The 15,217-nt window shown below is 27.9% G+C and overlaps 2 protein-coding genes across 9 annotated transcripts in view; one reads left to right on the top strand and one right to left on the bottom strand.

Annotated features, from left to right (window-relative positions):
- Positions 1 to 10,529, top strand: part of scrib (scribble) — a 37,646-nt gene extending 27,117 nt beyond the window's left edge. For 3 of the 8 annotated variants that reach the window (XM_035080104.1, XM_035080106.1, XM_035080101.1), the window contains 11 exons: positions 427 to 585; positions 667 to 1,050; positions 1,172 to 1,327; positions 4,657 to 5,145; positions 5,461 to 5,596; positions 5,688 to 5,859; positions 6,474 to 6,579; positions 6,648 to 6,761; positions 6,870 to 6,980; positions 7,262 to 7,462; positions 8,441 to 10,213. In XM_035080104.1, the coding sequence (XP_034935995.1) occupies positions 427 to 585; positions 667 to 1,050; positions 1,172 to 1,327; positions 4,657 to 5,145; positions 5,461 to 5,596; positions 5,688 to 5,859; positions 6,474 to 6,579; positions 6,648 to 6,761; positions 6,870 to 6,980; positions 7,262 to 7,462; positions 8,441 to 8,728 (2,316 nt within the window). In that variant the 3' untranslated portion in view covers positions 8,729 to 10,213. Of the gene's footprint in view, positions 1 to 426; positions 586 to 666; positions 1,051 to 1,171; positions 1,328 to 4,656; positions 5,146 to 5,460; positions 5,597 to 5,687; positions 5,860 to 6,473; positions 6,580 to 6,647; positions 6,762 to 6,869; positions 6,981 to 7,261; positions 7,463 to 8,084; positions 8,341 to 8,440 lie in introns of those variants that run through there. The other 5 variants (XM_035080102.1, XM_035080105.1, XM_035080107.1 and 2 more) reach the window with 5 other exon arrangements.
- On the bottom strand, positions 10,485 to 11,571 carry LOC118065064 (33 kDa inner dynein arm light chain, axonemal-like). Its single transcript, XM_035080109.1, has 4 exons — positions 11,187 to 11,571; positions 10,981 to 11,126; positions 10,701 to 10,898; positions 10,485 to 10,612 (listed from the first exon to the last, which is right to left on the bottom strand). Exons 1-4 carry the CDS (start codon positions 11,569 to 11,571, stop codon positions 10,577 to 10,579), a joined length of 765 nt encoding a protein of 254 aa, XP_034936000.1. The 3' UTR covers positions 10,485 to 10,576.
- Between the last annotated feature and the right edge of the window lie 3,646 nt (positions 11,572 to 15,217).

The raw sequence follows: 15,217 nt of genomic DNA, 5'->3' as shown, positions 1-15,217 counted from the left end.
TTCTCTCTAATTTCTATTAATAATTACATTATTCCGTTCATCATAAAGTAAAAAGATCTTTAGATTTATTGTTGAAAATTTGAATCTTTCTCACTATTAATAATCACTTGCTCTAATTGCTAAACTTGTTTCAACAAGCTGGTCGAAATAGAGTATATTCCAGTAACAGTAAGTAATCAATTTGATAAACAACACTCCATTGTGGTTCTTAATTATGCACATTTTTATCTGCACAATCAATAAAATAACCATCCCTTCATCAATTGCTTATATGCTTGATGCTTTCTTTTTGCTCTTCACATTCCTACAAGCTTCTCTACTTTTTAAAATATAGTAATCAAATAGGATTAAATATAAATGTGACATTAAATAAATTTTTTCAGCAGTTTTTTTTTCTGTTTTAATAAAATGTTGATGATCTTTTAGGAACTTGTGATAGTCAAAGAACCTGGTGAAAAATTAGGAATGCATATAAAAGGTGGACTTCGAGGACAACGAGGAAATCCACTTGATCATACAGATGAAGGAGTTTTTATTTCTAAAATAAACTCTGGTGGTGCTGCAAAACGTGATGGTAGATTAAAAGTAAGTTAAAGTTATTTTACGTTAATATAATTTATTATGATATTTAATATTTTAAATGAATACTTTATCTTATTTTTTTAGGTTGGCATGAGATTGTTAGAAGTTAATGGAACCTCATTGCTTGGTGCAACCCATCAAGAAGCCGTAAATATACTCCGAAGTTCAGGCAATAAAATAACTTTAGTTGTGTGCAAAGGTTATGATAAAAATGAAGTAGAACACTTGTTTAGTTTATCGAGTGGAGGAAGAGATTCTAAAGAATCGAAACGATCTCAAGATAACAAAGAATCTCCCACAGAGGGAATGAAGTCTTTGTCTCATAGTGTATCAAGTCTTGACCGAGACGATGAAGAGGCTGCTACACTTCGACAAGAACAAGAAATGAAAGAAGAACTTGTAGCCTGGGAACAAGAGGAACGTGAAAGGGCATTGATTGAACACCGAGAGAAATCGACTCCTGAAAAAGTATGTTTTTATTTGCTTCTATATATTATGTAGGGAAAGATTTAAGCATGAGTTTGAGAAAAGGTAGTTTGTTGATCGGATAAGATTGCGTGAAGTAGACATAGAGTTTTTTTTTGCATAGGTAATGGATGTAGTAAGAGCAGCTGAATCATTAGTAAATAAATCAAATAGTCCAGTTGATACTCCTATACCACCTAAATCACCTGGGGGAAATAAAGACCTTAAAACCACTACAATTGTTATGAGCAAACATACATTGGCACCGCAAAACCCTACTGTGAGTATTCAATCAGACGTTATGAATTTAATAACTAACACGTACTCTTAAACTATGATTAATAATCAATTAATAAAAGATACGTTAGTCTATTAAAGTAGTTTAATTATGGAATATATTTTTTTTAATGCATGGAATGTTACATGCATGTGATATATGGTTGAACTATGATTTCTTTTTTGATGATATTTATAATTAAATTAAGCAATGTTTAAAATGAATGCAGCACTTTGAGCTTGTTAATATCACTATGAAAAATTATATGCACAAATTATTATTGCAAAACACATCGTATTATGAAAAATCATTTATTCAACAAACAAACAAAAAAATGATATCATTTGTCAAGAGAAATTCAAACAATTTTTATTGTTAAAAAATTCATTCTTTCACCATCTTCCCTAAGATAAACGTGATTAATTAGTTTTAAATTTTTTATTAATGTTTCATTACATATAATGAATGTTTATAATTGTCATCGATTCATTAAAAATCATTCAGCATGTATAAATATTGCACATGTTGGCTTTAGGCAAGTTTAACTCTGCGGTAAACATATTTACCATAAAAAAAAAAAAATTAAATTTATAAATATTATAAATTTATTTTTATTAAATTGATCAGCGTTAGTTGGTTAAAATAATTTTTACATAAGTATATGTTGTAGAGTTAAACAAGCGACGAATATTTAATATTAACTGACACTTATAAATAGATAGCAAAAATTTTTTAAGATCTTTATAATAAGCCTATCGATTTATCGAACACCAGTAATCTTATATTATATTCATCATAATTTTTATTAATACATATTATATTGTAATTAATTTCTACTTAATTATCAATGGCGCATGGATCATGTTACTGTCAGTGTTTGTAGTGACGCATGATCTTTTATGAGCCAAAAAAGAGACGTATTTCACATGTTCACAGAATATGGACGGTGACAGTACCACTCTGGCCGCCCTCTGACAGGAGTGAATTGTCAAATTCTTCTGTAATTTATCTTTGAATCTTCATACGCGTCTACTAAGGAGTGTATTTGTCGCATAATCGCTCTTAACACAAAAAAAAATATTTATATGTTTATTAATATTCTTAATATCATTGTATTCTTATTCACGTACGTGTAATTGTTGCGTATTTGAAGATATTGTTGCTCCGTCTGCTACTGCCATTAATTAAGATTACACAGGTCTACAATGGATAGTTTTTTGAATGGTAATTACTGATTTTTGAGTGCTAATTTCAAGAACCTTAGTCAATCTAACATTTTTCTATACATTTTTGTCTTAGTAATTAACATTTTTTATGATAAATAAATTATTCTACTCTTTTCTAATTCTTAAAAATAATGCGTGATATAGTAGTTTGAAAGAAAATTCATTAAATTCTAGTAATAAAGTCACGTATTTAAATTTAATTGAAATTAGCACCGTAGAAATAAAATAAAAAATCAGTTAATGTTGAAGATAATTTTGTGATTCAAATTTTAGAGGCCTGTATATTATTTAAAACATGGATTTTAGAAATCTCAATCGGCCAGTTCATTCAGATCATTAAATATTCGATGATTTTATTAATAATTCGTTAGTCATTAATATTAAGGATGATTCTTAAGCTATTAAAAGTAAAAATTTTAATTTTTTTTTAAGCTTTTAAAGATATTTTAAATAAATTGATATTTGATCTTTACTTAAAAAAAAACTGGAAAAATCAGTGTAATATTTTACATTCTAAAAATTATAATGTTTAATAATATTACCAATGTCATTTAACAATATTGTTGTCAGAAATGAATGGAATAAATAGTTGAGAATCATTCTTTTGAATAATATCATTATTAATAAATAAACATTAAGACTGTATAGAATATAATCTATCAGTTATTTTTATCTCGTTTTCGAATAGTTGACCGGTTATTGGATATGTTTCTGTGATAAAAATTTAAAAAAGTTGAATCTCAACTTTCTTTATATGCAATTATCATTGTGCAATGACACTAAAGTCTATAAAATGTTTTTTCACAGAAGAAATTTGATTCTTAGATTGGTTTAATTATTTTTACCAAAAAAAATATACATGTAAAAATTTTATAATTCTTTTCACAAATAATTAATTTATTTACCAGCATAAAATGAAATGAATTTAGTGCAAATAGTTGATTGCTTCTTATTAGCAATATGTATAAATTATTATTAAATGCAGTGTAGAGTAACTGAGATGTAAAGTTTGAATATCCTAAAATTTTAGATATTTTTTAATCCTAAAGATGTATCGTCCAATTGATCCTGATTACTATAAAAAATAGTACCTATTTTAAATGTAGTGCTGTACAAAAGAAATGTATTATTTTTTGATAAATTAATTCATGTTTAATAATTAAAAATTACTCAAAGGATATTGACAAATTTTATTATATAAAATATTTTGTTTTTAAAATCAATAACAAGGTTGTGACAAAGTCTGTATATACAAAAATTAATATACATTTGTTCATTGTACGTCACAAAATAATGTCCAATCATTGCTAACGAATGTTCATATGTTCATAATTATTTACAGTATACACTATTATATATCAATTATCGTCAGAATTAAGGAAAACAAATTTAAAAATCAAATGGCAAAAAATTATGAATCTAAAAAAATAGTTATAGATTATAATGTCAAATAATTTTTTGTCTTCTTTCGAAAAAAAAAAAAGCTATGCAATGTTCACTGTTACACTAAAACCCATATCACAAAAGAGGTTTCAGCCTCTCCAATGTAATTATAAATTTTCTATCAATGTTATATGTTGATATGACTTTAATGGACCAGATGTTTATATATTATTACAAAATATAAAAAAATAATTATCTTAATATAAAATAAAAGGATGTTGACAAAAAAAGTCATTAGATTCCTTACTTACTTCGAATCAAGGCTTTAATTCTTTTGTATATATTATTAAATATATACAATATTAATATATGGGATTTCTCTTGACAATGAAAGTTGAAAGAAATAATACTAAATGGAATTAATTCACTACTATTATTTATATTAGTTATTTTGAGTTTTATTTTGTTTTATATTGAATGATGATTCATTTTAAATATGTGATATTATTTTTTTACATTTACTGATTTATTTAGTGTTTTTTTGTTTTAATTATTTACTATTTTTATTGAAAAAGCAATCTTATTTGTGATTTATAGATAAAAAAGAATGTCTTTTTGTATATTAATCACTCATAATTTACAATCGAAAGTTTCCTAAGTTCTTTTCTTTAACTTTCAACTTCAATTAACAATTATTGTTTAATTTTCATTTACTTTCATCAGGCGTTACAGTCGAAAAATAAAGAAGAAGACGGAACGTCTGTGGATGATCCTCCTTCATCAGTTGAATCACTTCCTATCTCATGTATTAAATCACAATCCTATACAACTACTACGAATCTCGATCATGGTTTATCCTTTACATTACCTGCACAAAAAACTAAAAATATTCCCAAACGTAATATAACTTTTGCTACTCTTCCTACTCCTTATAAATCAACACAATGCATTGCAACTCCTATCGTCAACTCAATGGCGTCTGATCTTAAAAATCGACCAGTTTCTATGCACGAAATTTCTAATTACTATCCAGCAACAGACTTTTACAAAAAAAATATATGTGGTGATACGGGGAAAAAAAAATCGTCGCGTTTTTGCCTTCCTCCGACACCACTGACTGGCAGTACTGAGTTACTGAAGAATTCTGTTACTTCCAACTCATATAATCAAAGACAGATTGCACGTTCTGTCAGTGGAAAAAACTTGGTTGAGGTGGGTCTTAAGCATGATTAACAAATAATAAACTAAAATATTTTTGCCTTTAATTAAAAAAAATTTTTTTTTTAATTTAATAAAGCTTTCAGCACGCTTTATTTAAGTTAAAATTAATAATGAACACTTATTAATTCTATATTAATACACTGAGAAAAAAATTTATAATTTTTTAAAAAAATAATCACAAAAACATGTCTTTTTCAACATTCACTATTTTTTAAATTAAATTTTTGATCTTTCTGATGAATTTAATTTATTTTCTCAGTGTAAAAAATGTTTAAGAATAATTAATAACATTATTAAAAATTTTAGTCATCACCTTCACCTTCGCCGACACCTGTTACGCCAGTACCACCTCCATTAACTCCTGGTAAAATGTCTGTAAGTGACAGGAAGAGATTGTTTGAACATGCTGTTGAGGAGCATCTTAAACCATCTCCAAAGCCTGGTAATTATGTTTCTTTATTAATTTACAAATAAATTATTTCATTTAAGAATTTAAATTTTATTAAATTTCTATTATTATTCTTCTTCTTCAGAAAAAGTGTTCAGTTTCCTCAGTCAAGATGAGGTAGAAAAAATGAAACAAGAAGAAGAAAGGAAAATAGCAACACTTACACGAGATGAATTAAAGTCATGGGCACAAATTGATGAAATGGAGGGTATGGAAGAATCAGAAGATGCATTAGAAGATCATGATAATAGACCTACGTAAGACAGAGTGTTTTTATTCACATATGCACTAGTTACTGTCAATTAATTATTGAAGATGTTTTTTTTTTTAATCATTTGCACTTCTACGTAGAAAATTATGCTTTTTCACATATAATTCATTTTATTATTTATTTGCAATTGTTTGTTTTATTTTTCATTTTTCTGTATATATGTACCTAAATTCAAGAAATAAGATATGTTGTTTATAAGACAATGATAAAATTCAAATTAAGTCATAAATATTTTTATTTTATGTACTTACTAAAACAAAAAATTTTAATATGTTATAACAAATAATTATATGCAAATAATGTAGCATATTTTCGTTAAAATATCGCATGTTTAAATTAATTGATTTTTTTTTTAATTTTAACGAAAATAATTGTATTATTTGTATTTATTTTTCATGTATTTTTTTAGTATTATGATTATAAAAATGGCAATGGGTTTTAAAATTTTTTACAGTATTTTTTTTTTTTTAGTATAATTGGTATATTTACACTTTGCTTCTTATTTAGAGATAGTGGCTTTTGTATTTATACTTTAACGAAATAAAATTTTATTGTATTAGTTGAAAAAAAATATTAGTATGTACATTAATTACCTTACAGTAGCAGATTGAGTACGCGAAGTACATTACCTTCTATGCAGGGTATACCAAGTATTGTAAGGACTGCAAAAGCGGAACGTCGATTGAAGGAAAAAATGTTGCAAGAGGTAAGTTCAATCAATAATTAATATTTTTATTAAAAATCAATTTACGAATATAAATTATATATTTAAAGGGTTTAATATCTGATGATGATGAAGAAAGTCATTTAAGCCCAGCAGAACAACGTGCATTACGAGCAGAAAAACGTGCTGCATGGAGACAAGCTAGACTAAAGTCTCTAGAACAAGTATGCAAATAAATTTAACTTGAGGCATTTTGTTCAATAAAAAAATTAAAATAATTCCAAGTGGCTAATTATATCTCAGAATAGTAATTATAAATAATTATCTGTTAGGATGCACTTCAAGCTCAAATGGTAATTAAAAAAATGAGCGAAATGATGGATACAACAAAACCAGATTCGCCAATTGCTGAATCAATTATTGAACCGGATAAGAAAGGCGAGGTAAGTGTTTTAAATGGCGGATAATTATCTATAATAACTTGAACAATTTTTCCGTTTTTTACTAAATGAGTTAATCAACAATTAACCAACATTGTGTTATCAAAATCTCATGTTAACCAATCTCTACTAATCTAAGCTCGTGTTCAAAGAATTAATTATCTAATAAATTTGTCTAACTTTGAAATGGAAAGTGAAAATAAAAAACATGGAATAGGATGCTAATAAGAAATAATGAGGTGATAACAAATGGGTTGTCGTTTTTCTTTGTCTGACACTCATAGTTCGCTACATTACGGCCGTCTAGCGCGGATTTTCCAAAACTTGCAGTCCGCAGCAAGGTGGGTCCGCCTAAAGCTGTCCGCGAATCTGAAAAAATAGTGGATGAAAAGGTAACACGTCGTACTGAAGAATATGTGGACGAAGTGACTGGTGAACGTCGCGTCCGAACGGTCGAATACGTCGAGAAGCTCATTGAGCGGGAGGTAGTAAAATCATTCACACATTGAGACAAATCATATGCACCATTTTGTGTTTTATATTTATTATTTATATCGTACACATTAGAGTGCTGGTGAACTTTTTTTTTATTTTTCTCATCAATTGTAAATATTTTTTCCTATCATCACAATAAAAATAGATTTTCAGCTTTCAAAATGAGCACATTGTTAAAACTTTGAAGATCAATCAATTTTTTATATTAAAAAAAAAAAAAAAATAGTTTTTTTAAAAGGCTTTTGCTTTGTGTGGCTTAAAAATTATCAAAATATCTTACCAATAAACGTTAATTATAACATATGATTAGCGAGCTTCTTCAATAACATAAAAAATTAGAATTAGATATATAGTTAAATTAAAACATGTCAGTGAATAATGGTTCAATGTTGAGGGAATTATTATGCCAAAGAAAGTGAAAGCCCCATAAAAATAGGCAGCGTCTAGAATCAATCATCATCATCATCGATACAACTCAGAGTAGATTCTCCGCGAAAACGGATGCGCTTGCACAGTGCACATATAGCTTTATGCATGTTGCACGTTAACCAATGTATATATATTCGAACTTATTTAACTATACACTAACTATCACTATTTAATAATTACAAGAATCCAACATTTACATCAGGAATGCAACTCACATTGTCTTGAGTGCGTGCCATTTCTTTTTTGCTGATTACTGATAGCTCTTCGTTCTCACCATGGGTACGGTTTGATTACTGACTTTTTTTTAGTAATCAACAATAATTTAGCAATTTAACCACTTACAATTAGAACATGTTTGTTTTTAACTCGAATGATTTATCCATTTAGTCACAGACTAGTTTGTTAATTTTAATTAATTAATGGAAGTAATTCTTATAACAGAGAATCATTGATAATAAATTTTTTTAATATGTAATTCCTAGACAATAATTATAAATAGTTATTGTTTCTTATTGTTAACATATATATCATAAATTTAGGTTGAAACTCTACGAGAAAAAATCATATCTTTGGAGTTGAGTAATGCTGAAGAAGATGTAGACAACGTCAAAGTAAATGTTGGTGGTGGCGAAACTGAACCAGAAAGCGAAAGTGAAGATTTAACTGGGCAAGAATTATCAACTTTTATTGGAGTAGAAAGTTCAGATTCTTTAATATGCACGAGCCCTACTACGGACACTCCAAACGCTGGGAAGACTGGAACAAATACTTCGAGTATTTCATCCAAGAAAAAAAAGAAAAAACGTTCAAAGAAAGGACGAAATTAAGTGATTCTTGGTGCGCAAATTGTATAATATATACATCAGTAGGTCATGAATCAAGTCACGAATCATAAAATTTCATATATTAACATAAAATACTGAAAAATTTTTATTATTTATCAAACAAAAAAAAAAGAATTATGACAACATTATTTGGATTTATTTGGATTTTAAAAATGAAAACAAGAGAAAATGAGGAATTTTTTCCTGAGCACTAGATTTCATTGATTCATTGATAATGAAATTTTTTCATTTCTATGAATCCCAGTGTGAATGAATAAATTGACATTGATATCATTTTATCGAATACAAGCATGATTTTTCTGTTTAAAGACTTAAATATTTAAAATTATTGATTAAGTTATTTTTCGAAAGAATTTTTGAGATTCCGGCCATTAGATATTTATTTATCCTGCACGCTCTTTTGTTTAGGATAGATTTTCCAACTAACAGTGACTAGATAAATTAATTATTATTTGACAGTTGCTATATATAGACACATTCCTGTATTACACTAGAAATAGTATCATGCTATAAAATATCACTAAAAAGTTGTTAAAAATATAAAATGCTTTGATCTTGCCCAGTCTATCACAGTCGAATGGAAAGGTAATCAGTATTTATGAAGTGTTTTTGGGCGATGATATTCTGATATGATCATTGTAATTTATTAATTTTTTTATTTAAGACAACTAAAAGTGAAATTAAATTGAAGTCATAAAAAATAGCAGTCGTTCAGTTAGTAAGAATATTTTATTTATTTAAATATAATTTTAAATAGATAGTTCAAGAATCATCAAATCAATACAGGTAATAAGGGAAAGATACATTATTGATAATAGGTATTTTTCTTATTATATAGAATAATGAGGGACATGAGAAGGTCTGGTATTTCAAGTATTCTTCAAAGTATCACTTTGTGCTGTTGCTGTACGATGGGTGCAAACAATTTATTGATGTAGTTTATATTATTATTTCTGTATTAGCAACATATATTATGAATTTTGTTAATAATAAGATAGTGTCAAATTCAAAGAAAATAAAAAAAAAATATTTATATATATATATTTGGTATTAAGAATAAACGTTACTTGTAATATAAGTGACATGGCCTTATAGTAATAGTATTATGTTTGTAATGAATGTTTATGTCAATATTTTCATATGGATGACACATGTTGTTGATATGCATAGGCTAGAGTTTAATTTTGTAAAATGAATTATACAAATTAACACTTGAGAGTTGAAAAATCTATCCATTTTTCAGAATTCATAGCAGGGACCAAAAATTTCAAGTTGAATTATCGTTTCTGTTTTAGAATTGATTTTTATTTTTTGATACATTTACAAACTGATGGCATTTTATTGTCATTTATTCTTAATTTAAAAATAAAATTGCTGATTAAATTGAAAATAAAAAAATATAGTTGTCAATGTCAATTAAACATTCACGGTGCCAATAATTAATAAATTTAACTTGAAACCAAAAAATAATTGTGAAAAAAAATTCGTACGTTAATAGAATTTGTAAGACAATTGCACCGTATTTATAAATGACTCTCAAAGAGTGTAATTAAATCTAATTATAAATTATTTTTACGAATATTAATGAAAATGTGAAGATAGTTGACACGACAAGAGCGACAAATTGGACATTAAATACATTATATGTTTATGAATATTATCGGACATATTCTTCAATGAGCAATATTTATACATTTTATAATGCTACTTACATACATTTGTAAACAAAATATCATGCCGATAAACAATCATATGAACAAATATAAAGTATATGTTAATTTTATTTATTATCTTCTTCAATATTCTTTTTAAATTTATCTCTCTCTTTTTTTATTTTTTTGGAGCAATTATTCCCTCTAACTGAGTCTAAAATAATTATAAATAAATTAAAATTTTTTATAATTGCAATAATAAAGATAATGATTGATACATGGAAAAAATATTAAAAAATTACTTTTAGTTGTTGATTAGTTTTTTTTAGAAATTCAATTTCCTCAGAATGCTTTTTTTGTTCAGCATCTCGGAGTTCTGTTGATCTTCTTTCAGCCTGTTCAAACTTTTGTTGCAACTGAGCTACTGCTTTTTCGAGTTCAATTTTTTGAGCTTTCAATTCTTCTGCTGTAGTAATTAAATCTTCTTTGCCTTCTTCCGCCTAATTAATACATTAATAATTTTCAAATGATAAAAAATTAATTAATAATGATGAAATCATTAAATAATTATTATATATTTACCTGTAATGCTTTTCGTATTCCAAATGCAATACTACTTTGATAAAGAGTTTGATAAGCAGTCATAGTCATTTTAATTTCGTCCCTTACTCGAAGCAAAAGTAATCCACGCTCAGCACAGTTAATCGTTACTTGTCTTATGATTTCATCTAGGATAAAATCAATTAATAATATACAGTTTTTTTAGTAAAATTACAAAGATAACTCACCAAAACATTGAGAATATAGTTCTCTTCTTACTGGACAAATTCCAGTTTCTCTAGCTTGTCGTTGTTGTAATCTCATGTCTAATTGTTCTTGTAAATTAATAACATCCAATCTTGTAGCAGGAGTACTGGAAACATGTTGGGTCCATATCTGACCATCCTCCTCCCATTCTTTAGGTGGTAAAATACTATTAAGTACTTCTAGAGTTTCTTTCCTACCATCCGCTGTTAGTGGAAGTGGTGATTTAGCTTTACAAGCAGATTTTATTTTTCCACGCGTAGTATCTTTTGACGATTTCTCTGGATGTTTTATTACTAATATAGGATTATCATATTTCACGAGAGTATTTGATGAAGGAATAATTCGTTCTTGTACTGCCATTGCCATGACTAATACAATAATGTCTATGTTTAGAACGTGAAATTGTTTCAATTGAATAAGTAGACTTGATTTCTTAAAAAAAAGTTATCACTATGGTAATATTGATTAAACAATTGTTTATTCTGGATATAGAAGCGAGTTATTCAATGAAATATTCACAAATGTATTAATTTTATTACCACTATTAGTTAGATTTTTTTAAATTGTAGATCTTGGGAAAGAAATGATAAAATGATAACCAATAATGAATTCATTACTTATAATTTTAGAAACATATATTTATGATTTGAAAGCATTTGGGTATCTTAGAAAATCAGATAGATTTATTATAAGAAAGAAGAGTTTTTAGTAGATACGCAAAAATACATATTATCCAATACTAAATTGTTAATATGACGAAAATTAGTTGAAATGGAACGTAGAGGGTATTCCTGGAGATGACTTGGATACAAGACTCCTGAAGCTCGGATATCCCAAGATCCACCACGTTTCTGGATAAAAACCTGAATTTCATGCACAAATCTCGTCTACGTTTGTTCGAGCTCAATCGGAGATGGGGGCTTAGGATTCGTTTGAATCGAGAATTCTCTGAAATGTCTATTCAATCTGGGCTTCGACTAATAACTGAACTGGATTTTCAATTTTAACGGCAAATTAAGAGTTTATGGTAAAACCTCCAACCTCTGAACTGATCTTTGACAGATTGAAGCATTAGAGTGATTTTTTAAATCTTCTGATATAGGTACAAACTGGACTTAAATTAAAGTTCAAATCTTCTTTTATTTTATAAACATTTAGTGCCACGTTTATTTTGGGTTTAAACCTGTGGCAGCAAATGTTAAAGATACATAAATTGTTCATCATTGGGGATACTCAAAGGTTTTAGGGATGGAGTACAAGTAATGCATAATGATAGTATTAATAAATAAATTTAAATTTTAACAAAAGTTTATTTATTTGAATATTTCATAAGCAATATCACAATGAAGTATTCTTTATTTATAATTCTAAATTTTATACAATAAATAATAATCTACACATAAACATACAAGCTTACACTTAGACTTACTTACACATTTACATCTACAGGCACACATAATATTATTTTAATTTCAATTATTATCTTCATGATTACTATTACTCTCAAAATAATAATCGTCATCGTCATTGCCATTATTAAAATCATCATCATAATCATTATCGTCATCATTATCAGCATGGAAATTATCATAATCATTATTAACTTCGCAATTTTCTATTTCATTTATTTCAACAACAAAAATATCTTCAACTTTAAGAGGTGTTGTATTACCTTCGAACCACAGTGGTTCAATTCTATTTTCATTGAGTGTCCAACTACATTGTTCTGGCGGAAAACTGATACAATTTGCTTCTGTAGCATTTTGCCACATGGAAGTTACAAAAATTGTACGGAGAATTTTTTGTTTTAGTGACTTCCAACATGGTGGAAGTTGGGAAGAGTCAAATCTTCTAACATTTTTGAGAAAATATTCGACAATAGAGGTCGATGTAAATCGATTTTGAAAAATTAATAGCCTAGAACTTCCATGGTTGGTCAGTTATTACGAGGAATTGGATTTATATAAATTCTTGATAGCAAGCTCAGACAAGCCTATTTGTTTCAGTAATTCATACGAATCGTTGCTTTACAGAGCAGTAGTCTCATTTGAAGAAGGGCAGAATGCTAAGAAGAGTCCTGAAGGGCGAAAGAACTTGGATACGATGGTTAGAAACTTAAGTAGCAAAGGCATATGTTTTTTTACTGATGGCTCCAAGGGAACTCACTCTGAGTTTGTCGGGTTTGCTGTAGTGCGTGTAACTGATAAAAAAATTTACTATTGCAGAACAAAACTCTTGGCATCGATCTTTACAGCAGAAGCTATGGCCATTAGAAAGACCTTAGAGATTATAGAAGAAGAAGAGGGAAACTGTTTCTATATATTCTCAGACTCTAAAAGTGTGCTAGAGGCTTTGAGTAGGCCATCGTATTTTAAAAATCATGCACCGATTATTGGATTCATTAAGCAAAAACTTATATTGTTAGAAGAACAAGAGAAACAAGTACAATTTTGGTGGGTTCCGGCCCATTGCGGAATTAACTACAACGAAGTGGTAGACATCGCCGCAAAAGAGAGCTGTGTAAAGGGAATCGATTCTCAGTTCACTATACCTAGCTCCGACTTCAGAAGTAGATGGAAGGAAAAAATGAAAGTAGAGACAAGTCAATGGTGTAAAAATTTAGGTAGAGAGAAAGGTATTAAATACTTTCAGAATTATGCCTCAGAGGACGCGACCCCATGGTATCAGAGGATCAGACTCCGGAGAAAAGCTTTTGTAACTTTTAATAGGATGCGCTCAGGCCATCACTCTCTTAAAGAAAGTCTAATTAGATTTAATATTGTTGATTCAGATATATGTGAATGTGGTGAAGCCAGAGAAACGATTAATCATATTTTATGGCAGTGCAAAAGATTTGAGTGTGTAAGAAGTCAGTTTGTTAAAGAGCTTATCAAACAGGGATTTTTCCCACCTTTTTGTATAGAGTCATTTTTGCATAGTATGACACCAAATGCAATTTTTGTGATTGCGAAATTCTTAAACAGTATCGACTGTAATATATAATTAATATTAAGTATAAGAGTTATTGTGTTTTGTGTCACGGAAAGTATAAATAGCTTATAAGTTATTATATTTTTATAAAATTTTCTATTTCTATTTTTATAAAATTTCCAAAGAAAAGGAAAAACTAAAGTATTTCTGAAGCAAAGGGTAAAGCCAGAGGAAATATAGGTTATAGTCTAATATTATTGGAAGTGGTTCAGTAATTACATATCACTATTATAAGTAGTTATAAAGGTATAAAGAAAATATTTTTGTTAAAAAACCTGTATAATATTGTAAATTGGCGGAATGGGCAATACAGCCTAGCGCCATCTATCTCCTTATTTACTCAATAAAAAAAAAAAAAATTAATAGCCTAGCTTTATCTACGCTATTACTATTGATACCAGACAGCTTAGACGTCCATTGTTGTAATATTTCTATATCTCTAAAATTATTAATTTTATCAATGTTGTTTAAATTAGCAAATACTAACTGTACGTGTGGATTTTTTATAAATTTCTTGAAAGGCTTAATTTTACCTTTTTATAAAAGCTCGCCGTGCAATCACAGCCTGGATATGCATGAAAACCAGGCAGAGCACGACACACAAGATAGCCAAGTTTTCTAGCTGATTCAGTACAATTGATGGAATTAATAATATTACGCTTCGCTCCTATTATACTTAAATAAATTTCTAATGTTACTAATTTATGCATATTTCCTAGTATAATAACAAGGATATCAATGTCAGATGCTTCGACCATATTATTCGCTAATTTACTCAAATGATTAACAATTCGCGTATCAGCTTTTTCATGATGGCACGCAAATTCCTGTATATTACTTTGTATTATCGAGTCATTTTCAACTTTATAAGAAAAACATTCATCATTATGCATAATGAATACTTTTTTTGCCCAAAAATGCTGCTATACTATAATTACGGATATATTCAAACAGAAAATTCGGAGGAGCTTCTTTGAATTTTTTAAAGCTTTGTAAAAATCGCTAGGTCAGTAGATATGTA

This window comes from Chelonus insularis, unplaced genomic scaffold, assembly GCF_013357705.1.
Source record: "Chelonus insularis isolate UGA/USDA-ARS -01 unplaced genomic scaffold, ASM1335770v1 contig_264_pilon, whole genome shotgun sequence".
Classification (NCBI taxonomy): domain Eukaryota; kingdom Metazoa; phylum Arthropoda; class Insecta; order Hymenoptera; family Braconidae; genus Chelonus; species Chelonus insularis.
The sequence above is the reverse complement of the archived record's forward strand: the minus strand, read 5'-3'. Positions and strand labels throughout refer to the sequence as shown.

Coding starts and splice junctions, on each gene's coding strand:
- LOC118065064 (XM_035080109.1), bottom strand. CDS start 11,571: ATGGCAATGGCAGTACAAGAACGAATTATTCCTTCATCAAATACTCTC. Junction 10,899..10,980: donor GAATACGAAAAGCATTACAG/GTAAATATATAA, acceptor TGTATTAATTAG/GCGGAAGAAGGCAAAGAAGA. Junction 10,613..10,700: donor AAACTAATCAACAACTAAAA/GTAATTTTTTAA, acceptor TAATTATTTTAG/ACTCAGTTAGAGGGAATAAT.